The 12,016-nt window shown below is 40.0% G+C and overlaps 1 protein-coding gene across 1 annotated transcript in view; it reads left to right on the top strand.

The window, feature by feature from the left end:
• Positions 1-552: 552 nt before the first annotated feature.
• MGAT4A (alpha-1,3-mannosyl-glycoprotein 4-beta-N-acetylglucosaminyltransferase A) overlaps positions 553-12,016 on the top strand; it is a 68,647-nt gene continuing 57,183 nt past the window's right edge. The window contains exons 1-3 of the mRNA XM_034431318.3: positions 553-1,185; positions 5,331-5,386; positions 10,589-10,894. Of these exons, the coding sequence (XP_034287209.1) occupies positions 10,801-10,894 (94 nt within the window). The 5' untranslated portion in view covers positions 553-1,185; positions 5,331-5,386; positions 10,589-10,800. The remainder of the gene's footprint in view (positions 1,186-5,330; positions 5,387-10,588; positions 10,895-12,016) is intronic.

The raw sequence follows: 12,016 nt of genomic DNA, 5'->3' as shown, positions 1-12,016 counted from the left end.
CTACTTCTAATCTTTCCACTTTTCCTTTGGCTTCTGTACAGACAGAACTTTAAAAAAAAACTTTTTAAAAAAATTAAAAGGTTCTTATAAGAATAGCTGTGTGCACCTTTAGGCAATATAGAAGCTATAATTTGGCAAAAGAGAAGTTTTAGATAAGTGTGTCATCAGGTTGTTTTCGACCTCTAGCAACCATAGATTTTCTTCACGATGAGCTAATGCTAATCTGATATTTCAATGTTGCACTCATCCCCACCATAACTGAATCCATCCAAGTTGCTGCCGGTCGTCCCCTTTTCTGTCCTTCCATCTTTTCCAAGGAGCTTAGTTTGCTGTTGTTCTAAGACAAAATCTTTATTATATGATTTTCTTGCATTCTATTTCAAAGTATTATTTTAGATTCAAGTAGCTTTTTCAAACAACCCGTTTAGCAGACCAATCGCCTGCTGCCGGTAGTTGGCCCAGAGAACTTGAAAGCAGAAGTGTCGGGTTTTTTCTCTCTTTCTTGGGTAAGATTACACTTTTTTTCCAACACAGACGTCAGAGTATCGGGCAAGGACGGCTAAAAAAAGGAAAGCAGCTCGCAGCTCAGATAAGACCAAGGATGTTAAGATGAAGGGTTACTAGTAGCTCTCCGATTGCTCTCGCTGTGTTGTCCCCCAAATCTGCTTTTGTGTATCTGTATAAATATTGGGTGGAATCAATAGCGAGGAAACAGTACCATCTTAGGCACTTTTATGTGAGAGCGAGAGCAAGCGCAAACGAACGCAGCACACACCACTCACACGGCCACTTATTTCCTACAGCCCCGCACCTCCAAAAGGAAAACAAAGCTCGCGAGACTTGTATATAAGGGCCGAGTAGGGGACTGACATCTTCGCAGACCATCGGCTGCAAAGGACCATTCAAGCAAAGATTGTTAATTGGTGACTTATGCGGCTCGTCTTGGCCAATGGCAATGCGAGTAAGTGAAGGGAGGCGGGTACTCTCAGCCTAGCCGGGGAGGCTCGTGGTGCCTGAAGTCAACTATTGCCCTGGGAGGGGTTTTTTTTTCTTTTTCCTCCTCCTGCACGGCATCCAGAAGGCAACCTCTCTCGGCTGACGGCGGCGTTAACGGCGAGCGGGGGTTCCGTCGCAATTGCGCACTCTGGAATCCCCCGTGCAGGAGCGGCGATTCTGCGGTCCAAGGTGAGCGTCGTGAAGGAGAGGACGGAGTAGCGTCCCGATGTAGCTGTTTCTACTCCGGGCTGTGATCTGGGGTGGGGGCGAGAGGAGGAAGAGACGCATTCACCTGAGGGAGCGGGGGGGGGGGGAAGAGATGCTGCCTACCGCGGCCTTGGAATGATTTGGCGGAGGTCGGAGAGAAGCTTGCAGGGCATCTGCCCCGAATGACAGCCTCGGGTGATGGTTGCAATCGAGGCGGGTGGCGGATAGGAGGGACGGAGAGAAAGAGGGGCGAGTGTGTGTGTGTGTGGGGGGGGTTGCTACAGGCTGGGTGGTACTCCCGGCCGCCGCAGCATCTTCGGGCAAGCCGTGAGAACGTCCGCGGGTCGGGCTTTGGGAGTAAACGGACCGCTCACTGCGGCAGCTCGGGGCTTTCTTTTTCTTTCTTTCTTTCTTTTTTTTTAAAATTATTATTATTATTATTTCTTTCACGCGTTCGGATAGATACAGGTAGGAAGGAGAAGAAGGGAAGGCGGGAAGAAAGTGGTGGGAGGACGGTCGGAAGTTATGAGGAGGGGGAGCCGCGTGCCTGTGCTGGCTGGTGAGGGCGCGCGGGAAACTCGCGTGTCGTGGGACTGCTGTCCTCCCGGAACTGTGCCTCGGAGGTAAGGCGGACGGGCGCCGAGCTTGCCGCGTGTCCGACTTTGTGACATTTGGGACTTTACCCGCCCCCCAAAGGTGGGTGGTAGTGGGGAGATATTTTTGTGGCACCGCATGAGTGGAGGGTGTGTAGACTGGGAAACGGCAGTCTGTCTGTGGGCTGTCACTCCCTTCCCCTTTCCACACAAGCAGGTGGATCTGTATAAAATTGGTGGAAAGTGTGGAAAACCGAGATGGATTTACACGCAAAAAAGCGGCTATATTAAGTTCATGGGTACGGAAAGACCTGAAGAAATAGGTGTGGTTGAGAGAGTCACTTTCTGTAAGTGTAAGAGAGAAAAACTTCAAATCAGTATAAAGAGAGGAAAACTATTTGATGGACAAAATATTTGAGTATTATGTGCCCAGGATTTATTTTGGATTATTTTTGCTCTGCGTTTTCATCTAAAACAAAGTAGCTAAAAGGATTTATTTAAAACAAGACTTAAGCTATTCGTTGCTTTTCTTTGATTACACTGTCTGGAAATGTTAGTTGTCCATCTCCCTGATGTTTTTGCAGCTCTGTGCTAAAGCTATCTATTTCTTGCATTTATATATTTAATTTAATTTAATTTCCAATTTATATACCGCCCTTCTCCCTGAGGACTCAGGGCGGTGTACAGCCAAGATAAAAACATAGAATACAAATATTAAAAAACAGTTAAAAATATATATAAATTTTGGCCCGAAAGTTAAGAAATCACAGACTGATTAAAAGAATTTAAAAATTTCTTGTTAAGCCAACCCGGCTTGCTGGAAAAGATGGGTTTTAAGGGAACAACGGAAGGCATTGAGGTCATGGATTCTCCTTATCTCAGGGGGCAACTGATTCCAGAGGGTAGGAGCCCCCCCCAGAGAAGGCCCTTCCCCTGGGGGTCACCAGCCTACAGTGTTTGGCTGATGGCACCCTGAGGAGGCCCTCTCTGTGGGAGCGCACGGGTCGATGGGAGGTCGTCGGTAGCAGCAGGCGGTCTCGCAGATAGCTAGGCCCTATGCCATGGAGCGCTTTAAAGGTGATATATATATATATTCAGAGTTATCCTGGGCAATTAGCTCAGTTACCCAGTAAATTTTGTAATTCCCCAATCCTAATTGACCACACTGGCAATTTTTTTAATAGGCATAATTTTTCTAATGCCTATGTTATATTAATTTTATTTGTAGGCGTACGTAACTTATTAAATTAGACCACAACTTTATTCAGGTATTATTTTAATAATAGTAACAGAAAGAGGTAGATAGCAGCATACACAATTTGAATATGGCAGTATAGTCTCTTGGTCAAAGGCCAGTATTCCTAGGCATGTAGTGATGTCACAAAAATTTCAAAACTAGATCATTTGTGTGATATTGTGAAGTGCGCAATGTCACTTGCTTCTCTATTCCCCTTTAGATACCATATCTTTTTATTTATATACACAGAGAGACACTTTTACATACAGTGCATTCAGAAAGTATTCAGACCCACTTTACTTTTGTCAATTTTGTTGTGCTGCAACCTGATTCTACAGTTGTTGAAATTCATTTTTTTCCATTAATCTACACCCACTACCCCATAATGACAAAGTGAAAACAGAATTTTAGAAATGTCTGTAAATTTATTAAAAAGAAAAAAATTGCAATGTCATATGAGCATAAGTATTCAGACCCTTCATTCAGTACTTTGTTAAAGCACCTTTGGCAGCAATGACAGTCTCAAATCTTTTTGTGTATGATGCAACAAGCTTTGCATACTTGGATTGGGGATTTTCTGCCATTCTTCTTTGTAAATCCAATCAAGCTCAGATTGGATGGTGACCATCGGTGGACAACCATTTTCAGATCCCTCCAGAGACGTTCAATAGGATTCAAGTCAGGGCTCTGGCTGAGCCATTCTAGAACATTCACAGAATTGTCCCTAAGACACTCACGTGTTGTCTTGGCTGTATGCTTAGGATTGTTGTCATGTTGGAAAGTGAACCTTCGGCCCAGTCTGAGGTTCTGAGCACTGTGGAACAGGTTTTCATTGAGGATATCTCTGTACTTTGCTCCATTCAGCTTTCCCTCAATCCTGACCAGTCTCCCAGTCCCTGCTGTTGAACACCCCCACCCCAATAGCACGATGCTGCCACCACCATGCTTCACTGTTGGGAGGATATTGGGCAGGTTATGAACAGTGTCTGGTTTCCTCCAGACATAATGTTTAGAATTGAAGCAAAACTGTTCAATCTTGGTTTCATCAAACCAGAGAATCTTGTTCCTAACAGTCTGAGAGTCTTTTGGGTGCTTTTTTGCAAACTCCAAGTGGGCTTTCATGTATTTTGCACTAAGGAGAGGCTTCTGTCTAGCTACTCTGCCATAAAGTCCAGATCGGTGGAGAGCTGCAGTGATGGTTATCCTTCTGGATCTCTGTCCCATCTCCACATAGGATCTCTGGAGCTCAGTCAGAGTGACCATCGGGTTCTTGGTCACCTCTCTTACCAAGGCCCTTCTCCCACAATTGCTCATTTTGACTGGGTGACCAGCTCTTGGAAGAGTCCTGGTTGTGTCAGACTTCTTCCATTTGAGAATTATGGAGGCCACTAAGCTCTTAAGAACCTTCAGTGCAGCAGAAATTTTATTGTAGCCTTCCCCAGATCTGTGCCTTGGAATAATCCTGTCTATGAGCTCTGCAGGCAGTTCCTTTGGCCTCATGGCTTTTGCTCTGCTACAGTACGCATTGTCAGCTGTGAGGCCTTCTATAGAGAGGTGTGTCTTTCAAAATCATGTCCAATCAATTTAATTTACCACAGGTCAATTCCAATCAAGGTGTAGAAACATTCAACAATGATCAAGAGAACTGGGAGACACCTGAGCTAAATTTTATGTGTTGTTGCAAAGTGTCTGAATACTTATGCCAATGGAATACTTCATTTTTTTCTTTTTAATAAATTTACAGACATCCCTAAAATTCTGTTTTCACTTCGTTGTTATGGGTTACTGAGTATAGATTAATGAAAAAGAATGAATTTCAATAACTAAAGAACTGTAGAACAGGCTGCAGCATAACAAAATTGACAAAACTGAATACTTTCTGAATGCACTATATATAAAATAGTTCCTGATGCCTATATTGAATTAGCTTTCTTGTAGGAGTATGCAGTTTATTAAACTATAAATTTATTCTGACATTATATATAACAATAGACACACACATACCTATGAATAAAGATAAGGTTGTAATCAGGGGTGGGTTCTAAAATTTTTTACTACTGGTTCTGTGGGCGTGGCTTATTTTGTGGGTGTGGCTTGATGGTCATGTGACAATTCTTTAGTATTTAGCAGAGATACTGGTCTACCAGGCTTTTAACTGCTTGCAGAGCTGTACCGGTCTACTAATTTGTTTTTGGAGGCACCAGTCTACCAGCACACTGCCTTTTAACATTGATCAGCTGTAGGGCGGCCCTTTGAAGCTCCAGAACAAGAGTTTAAACAGTTTTTTTTCCTTCTAGCCGATCAGCTGGGACTCAGGAGGCAGCAATAGATTGGGCGTGGAGCTAAATAAAAGGTAAGAATAACACAGGGGGGACCGCGGGGGGGGGGCAGAACCAGTTTGGTGACGTCTTATTGTCACCGCTACAGGATTGGCGGAACCGGGAGGAACCCACCACTGGTTGTAATGCATATGAGCACTATCAGGTTTTTAAAAGACACTTTAAAGACAGTTTTTAAAAAAACACTGGCTATATATTGATATGTAAATAGAGAAAAGCCACCAAAATAGGGGCTGTTTGCATTTGAGAATCCAACACATTCCTTATTGGTAGCTCTAGTACAGATGTGACCACTGAAAGCTCAATCAGAATGGTTTGTCTTGCAGTAAGAATATTAAACGCAAGTCTCTGTTACATTGTTCTCGTGCTACACTTTCCATTCCACTCAAATGCTACTTTAGACGGCAGTTCTAAACTTTATTTGGACCCTATTGAATACAGGAGTGTTACTAAATTATCCTGAATAATTGGATCTTGTTTACATAAAAACACTTGTGTGTTATATGTATTTGGAAAGTAATTACTTTTAGTCTTTATAATAGGATAAGATAAGATAACCTTTACTGTCATTTTTTTTCTGTGAACACACTGGCACACATTTAAAAAATGAAATTCTGATGCCTGCTCTAAAAAGACAACAACGGTATATTATTTTCTGGGGGGGGAGGAGAGTTTGTAGGAAGAGGGAGAAAAGCTTAAATACATGAAAGACAAACTTCAGCACTACTGACCTTGTAAGAGGACAGCTATAGTGGTAAAAAAAAATCAGGATTCTGGTAGCACCTTTTTTGACTAACAAGTTTTGTTAAACGGCATACATTATTGAACAGATGGAATTGCAGTTCTTGAAAGCATATGTCTTTCGATAAAATTTAGTAATCAGAAAAATTGCTACCAGACTCCTTCGGATTTTTTTCAAAACTATTAACACCGTTGAGTTAAAATATTATGCATCTCTTGCTATGTGGCTAGATATGTATCTACGGAAGAACATATTCCTTTCCCTGTAAATATTACAGTCAGCATTTTAAAACAGATATATTAAAAACAGTGCTTAACAACTCCCTGCATGTTTGCTGTATGTACACATTTAATTATATTTAAGGGACAAATAAAATAACTAGAGAAGTTTAAAAAGAAAGCAAAAATACAATTATTATAAATCGCCTAATTGAACAGTGAGAGTAAAATATAGTTGGAGGAAAAAAACAGCCATCCTTTATTTTGCCAACCATAAGTGTAATAGTTATACCCCAACCAGTACTAGATTTGCAGTCTCTATTGGTCATAGACATTTATTTAATGGCTTAATAATCTTGATAGTTTATTTTCCCTGGAGCTGGTTTGTATTTGATTCAATTTTATTGTCAGTTTTTGACATACACAAGCTCACATTCTTTGCAGATTATTTATTATGTTCTATTTAAGGATTTTGAAGTACCAAAAAAAATGGACAGAGCAACTTAAGTATGAATCATTCTGGCATAAATGATGTTACCAGCATTAGAACTACATTGACTTGTTTTTCCTCATTTTGTTTCCTACTTTGCTTATTAAAAAAAGGCAGTTTTTCAAACCTGCAAATGAAATTAGTACTGAAATAGGTTGCAAGCACAGCCTGGAGAATGTTGAAGGAATTGATGGTAGGGGGCGACGGTTTAAAAAAATGGCTGTTCAAGTGCTGAAAATGGTCTTATCCATCTGCAACTCCAAAGTCGAACTGCTCCATGGAGGAACTGGGATTTCCAGAAGAAGACCATCTTGATTTGTTGGTGGGATGGGAGATGGCTCTCAAAATTCTGAAGGGTCCTTGGTGCTCTCTGAGCTTGGTTGTTTTCTTGAAGATGTTTCATTACCCAAACTAGGTAACATCATCAGTGCTGCACCGCAAGGAGGCAAGGAGAGCAGCAAGGCCCCGTCTTTTCAACCCTGAGCTACAAATATTTTGCTTTATTGGTTTCCAAATTTTAGCTTCTGGTGAGAGTTAAGCTAGTTGTTTTAACTATCAGTTCCATTTTTGCCATTTAAATGATTTCTAGACCTTCTGTATTAATGCAGAAATAGTTTTACGAGGCAACCAAAATACAGATCTGGGAATGCCACCATGAAATCAATTGTTTTCTGGGGGAAGCTCCCAATAATGAAAAGCTCCTAGTAGAACTTAATTGTGCTAAGCCTTATTAGGGTTATACTTTTCATTAATGTGACAGTATTTACTGATGCACCTTCATGGTGGATAAGTATTAGCCTGCAGAGAACCATCTCTAGTTTGTGAAAAATAGCTTGTTTTCAAAACTGATGATGTTACTTTTTACTGTAGTGTCATAAACAGTGATGTTAATAATACCTTGGAACCATATGGCATTTCTTTTTTGTTACTGTTACTGACAAATTCTGTTTTTGTTTGGCAAAAATGATATGTTTTACTATGCCTCTGTACAGTCACATAACAGAATCAACTAGATCAAATCTTTTGATAATTACAATAATAAATACCTTCTTTAAATAAAGTAATGCCAGTATGGATGAATTGCAGTTGGCTTAGAATTGCTGAGGAGATTCATAACAGAAAACAGATATTTGAATAAGCTAACTGCTCATTACATAGACACCAGTGGTGGGTTGCTACCGGTTCGCACCAGATCGGGCGAACTGGTAGCGGCGGGGAAAGGTCCCCCCCACCCACTTCTGTGCATGCATGTCTGCACGAGCGCCCGCACACGCACAAGCGAACCAGTAGTGATGGGTTTTGGAACATGCACCTAATAGACACAGAGTTTATTCATGGAATATATCAATATATCTGGAGTTTTTGTATCCCTTTTTCTTCAAGCTTCTAAAATTAGGCTGCAAGTTATTCTTAGACTTTCCTAATCTTTTCTGCATTTGGCTGGGTCCTTATGTTTATTTTTATTTTTTGTAAGCTACACCCGGCAGGGAACTGGACTAGATGATTTGCAGATTGGATCCTGATTAATTAGCTGGATGATGGGATATGGGAGCAAAATGCAATGTGAATTAAATATTATTCTATTAACTTCAATAGGAGCTAACTTTAATTATTTTTGCATCGAGTCAGTCTAATTTTGTTTTCTGAAATTCTTCTTTCCTTTAGGAATGTTTCCAAATATTCCCTGGCCCTTTTCTATATTAGCACAAAAAGGAAATATGTTATGGATATCTTCCTGTAACATTACTAATTTCATTTCATGTGTGTGAGCTTGTGTGTGTGTGCCAATGGGCAGACGCCACTGTGATTTTTTCCAAAACTGGCCTACCTGTGAAACTCTGTGTCCTCCCTTTGTACTCTTGCTATTTGGAAGACTTTAAAAAGACTTAAGAAGATAGTAAGGGCAGTTTCTACTCACACAACCAATTTCTCATCCAAGTAAATAAAATGAAAGCTAGGAGTTTCTGTCCTTTCCCTCTCAGCATTCTGAACCTGCTGTGTGTCTGCTATAAGCACAACATAAACCATTTGTAATCAGAGCAGCCTGGCTGGATGCTGGGAAATGATAATTCATGGCCCTTCTCAGTCTTTTCAACTGGTCTAAAAGGAATGAATGGGTAGGAGAAATTTGTCTGGCTGAATTAAGACTCTTCTTCCATATCAGGATGTGGCAATTTGACTTCATGAAAAGTAGAAATGAAATGGAGAGCTTGCAAAGCTAGTGAAAAACTTAAAGGAAAGCTTGAACTGATTGGATCTCACCTATTGAAGAATTGTCCTCTAGGAAGGAATAGAAGCCATCTGAGTTTTTCAAGGTTCTTCAAATGAAACATTTACTTGGGATAGGGGCAGTGGTGGGTTTCAATTTTTTTTTCTACCGGTTCTGTGGGTGTGGCTTGGTAGGCGTGGCATGACTTGGTGGGTGTGGCAGGGGAAGGTTACTGCAAAATTCCCATTTCCTCCTGATCAGCTGGGACTTGGGAGGCAGAGAATAGATGGGGGCAGGGCCAGTCAGAATTTTTACTACTGGTTCTCCGAACTACTCAACATTTCCACTACCGGTTCTCCAGAACTGGTCAGAACCTGCTGAAACCACCTCTGGATAGGGGGTAGGGAATGTCCCCCCCGCCCAAAGTGCAGAATAGTGTAACATAGGAGTATTAAGCAATAGGTTGGGAACTATATCATGAGGAAGGCATGCACATTTGTGTTTACTAAAGCACTCCATTACCACTTTAATGCACTTGGGCAGACAATATGTTAGTTACTTTACCTGTACTGGATTCTCATGTTCATTTTATTTTTCATGACTCTTTCCCCATAACCCTATTTAAAATTGAAATTAGCAATTTATCAGGAGGTCTCAACATTGTGTTTACATAACAAGCTTTTTTCTGAATATCTGGCATAATGCTAAAGCATCATAGATACTTAAATGAACATTTAAATAATGATGTAAAAGTGTGAATACAAAATAATGAAATTCACAGATTTAGATACTATCCCTTTCTGAGTAAAATGCAAGTGATCAAAGTGTTTTATTTACTTTGCCATATTAAAATCTAAAACTTACCATTAAGAAATAATTCAGACCCTTAGGAAAAGGGAAAAAAGGCAGTCTTGAGGATAAGAGAAAATATTATGTTTGAGGATATCCAAGTGATGCTAAGATTAGATCATGGGGCATAAGTTCTGGGGAGATTCCCCGAAAAAGTGTTTCTGCAGCTGTTCTGTTGATGATCTGGCTATTCATTGCATATTTAAAAAAACCAAACCAACCTTTAAAAAAACCTTGTCAGTAAGCTGGTCCAATCAGATGTTGCCTCAAGTGATCATGGAGACTTGCCTCTCAAAATGCAGCTGTGCATCATGCAGTTAACAAAAAACCCCTCTTTTGTTATGCTAATAGCAAGCTGGCCCAATCAGCTGCTGCCTCTGAACATAAAGCCAATGTGAGCATTAATGTGGTAAAAGGGACTGAGACTCAATGCCCTCCAGTCTCCATGATCATTTGAGGCAACATCTGAGGCATTGTGTGAGGAGAAGACTATAATGAGGAATATAACTTTAATAGATACTACTGGTATTTATTTTGGGGCTGCCAACATATACTGCTACGAACAATTGAGTAAATTTTTGGCAGGACCAAGAATTCAAATAGGTGATTATTCAGAGTTTTGTCTCTTAAAAGTAATATACTGCATTTGATTTACTATTGATATCTCATGTACAGCCTCATTCTGAAATTACTGTTGTTTGTTCACAGAACATAACAGATTGAACAGATTAAAAAACTCCATTCTACAACAACAAAATCTTCAGTAATACAATGTCTTTGCCAGCTTTACAATGATTAGAAATGACTGGGCAGTTGTCTACTACTGGCTAAGCAACATTCATTGGAATATCTGGTCTTTAAGCCACAAAATTTGAATGTGGAACCTTGGTCAAATCTTCACAGTGTGATGTTGAAATGAGATGAGGCTCCGAAATGGAACTGTGGCCACTGCATTGATTTTCATCACATCTTTCCTCAGTTTATCATGGTATACAGCATGGCAGAATGGAAAAGGTAAGTCATATCTTTTATGAAAAGAGAAGGAAAAAAGGGAAACCAATATAAATACATTTGAAAAGTTCCTCTCAGATGTTTAAACTAAAAGAAGCACCATAATGATATTTTTTCAGAGAACAGGGCTACTTAAAGTTCAGGGCTCAGCAGAAAATACAGTAAAGGTACAGTGCTTGCTTGCATCTAAAAAAAAATGAAATCTAAAATTTAAATTTAGAAGGAAATAGTCTCTTTGCAGATCCATAGCTTAGAGTTTTCTTCAGACATATAGCAATAGCAATATTGCTTAGACTTATATACCACTCCACAGTGCTTTACAGCACTCTCTGAGCAGTTTATAATGTCATCATAGTGCCCCAATCTGGGTCCACATTTTACTGACCTCGGAAGGATGGAAGGCTGAGTCAACCATGATTCAGTCAGGATTGAACTCCTGGTTGTGGGCAGAGTTAGTCTGCAATACTGCATTCTAACCATTGCTCCACATGGCTTCTATCAATGTTTTGCAAAAAAAAGGGCAAAAGACTATATAAAATTGTTAGGAATTATTACTATATGAATTATGCTCAAGAAGTTCTGATAAGTATTAATGGAAATATATCAATTTCTGTTTTAGCTCTTATTCTACACCAGGGGTGTCAAACTCACGTTGTCATGTGACATATCGTGACTTTCTCCACTTCGCTAAACTGGGGGTGGGCATGGCCAGCACATGTTGCATCTGGGTCACTGGTCGCGAGTTTGACACCCCTGTTCTACACCATAGCTTTGCACAATTTTTAAAAAAATCGACATAGGATTGTAATACTGAATTCCAGCTTGAATTACAATGAGTGTTCAAAGAATGTAGGAGAATATTGTTATGATCTATTTTCTTCTTTCTTTAACATGAGTTAATTGCTACAAAGATGATAGACAGTATTCTTTTTTAAAAAACTTGGTTGTGTTTTTTAATTATGGTCAATTCAGTATTGACCAATTCATAAAGAAAAGTTTAATATTTTATGACAATTATACATACTGTTGACTGAATCAATTATTCCAGAAACTTATTTATAGAAGAGTTTATAAGAATGACCATTACAATAATCTAGCATGTTCAAATTGGTGTTGTTAAATATG

This window comes from Pantherophis guttatus, chromosome 5, assembly GCF_059756535.1.
Source record: "Pantherophis guttatus breed Tessera chromosome 5, ASM5975653v1, whole genome shotgun sequence".
NCBI lineage: Eukaryota > Metazoa > Chordata > Lepidosauria > Squamata > Colubridae > Pantherophis > Pantherophis guttatus.
Note: the sequence above shows the minus strand (reverse complement) of the source record. Positions and strands in the feature narration are given on the sequence as shown.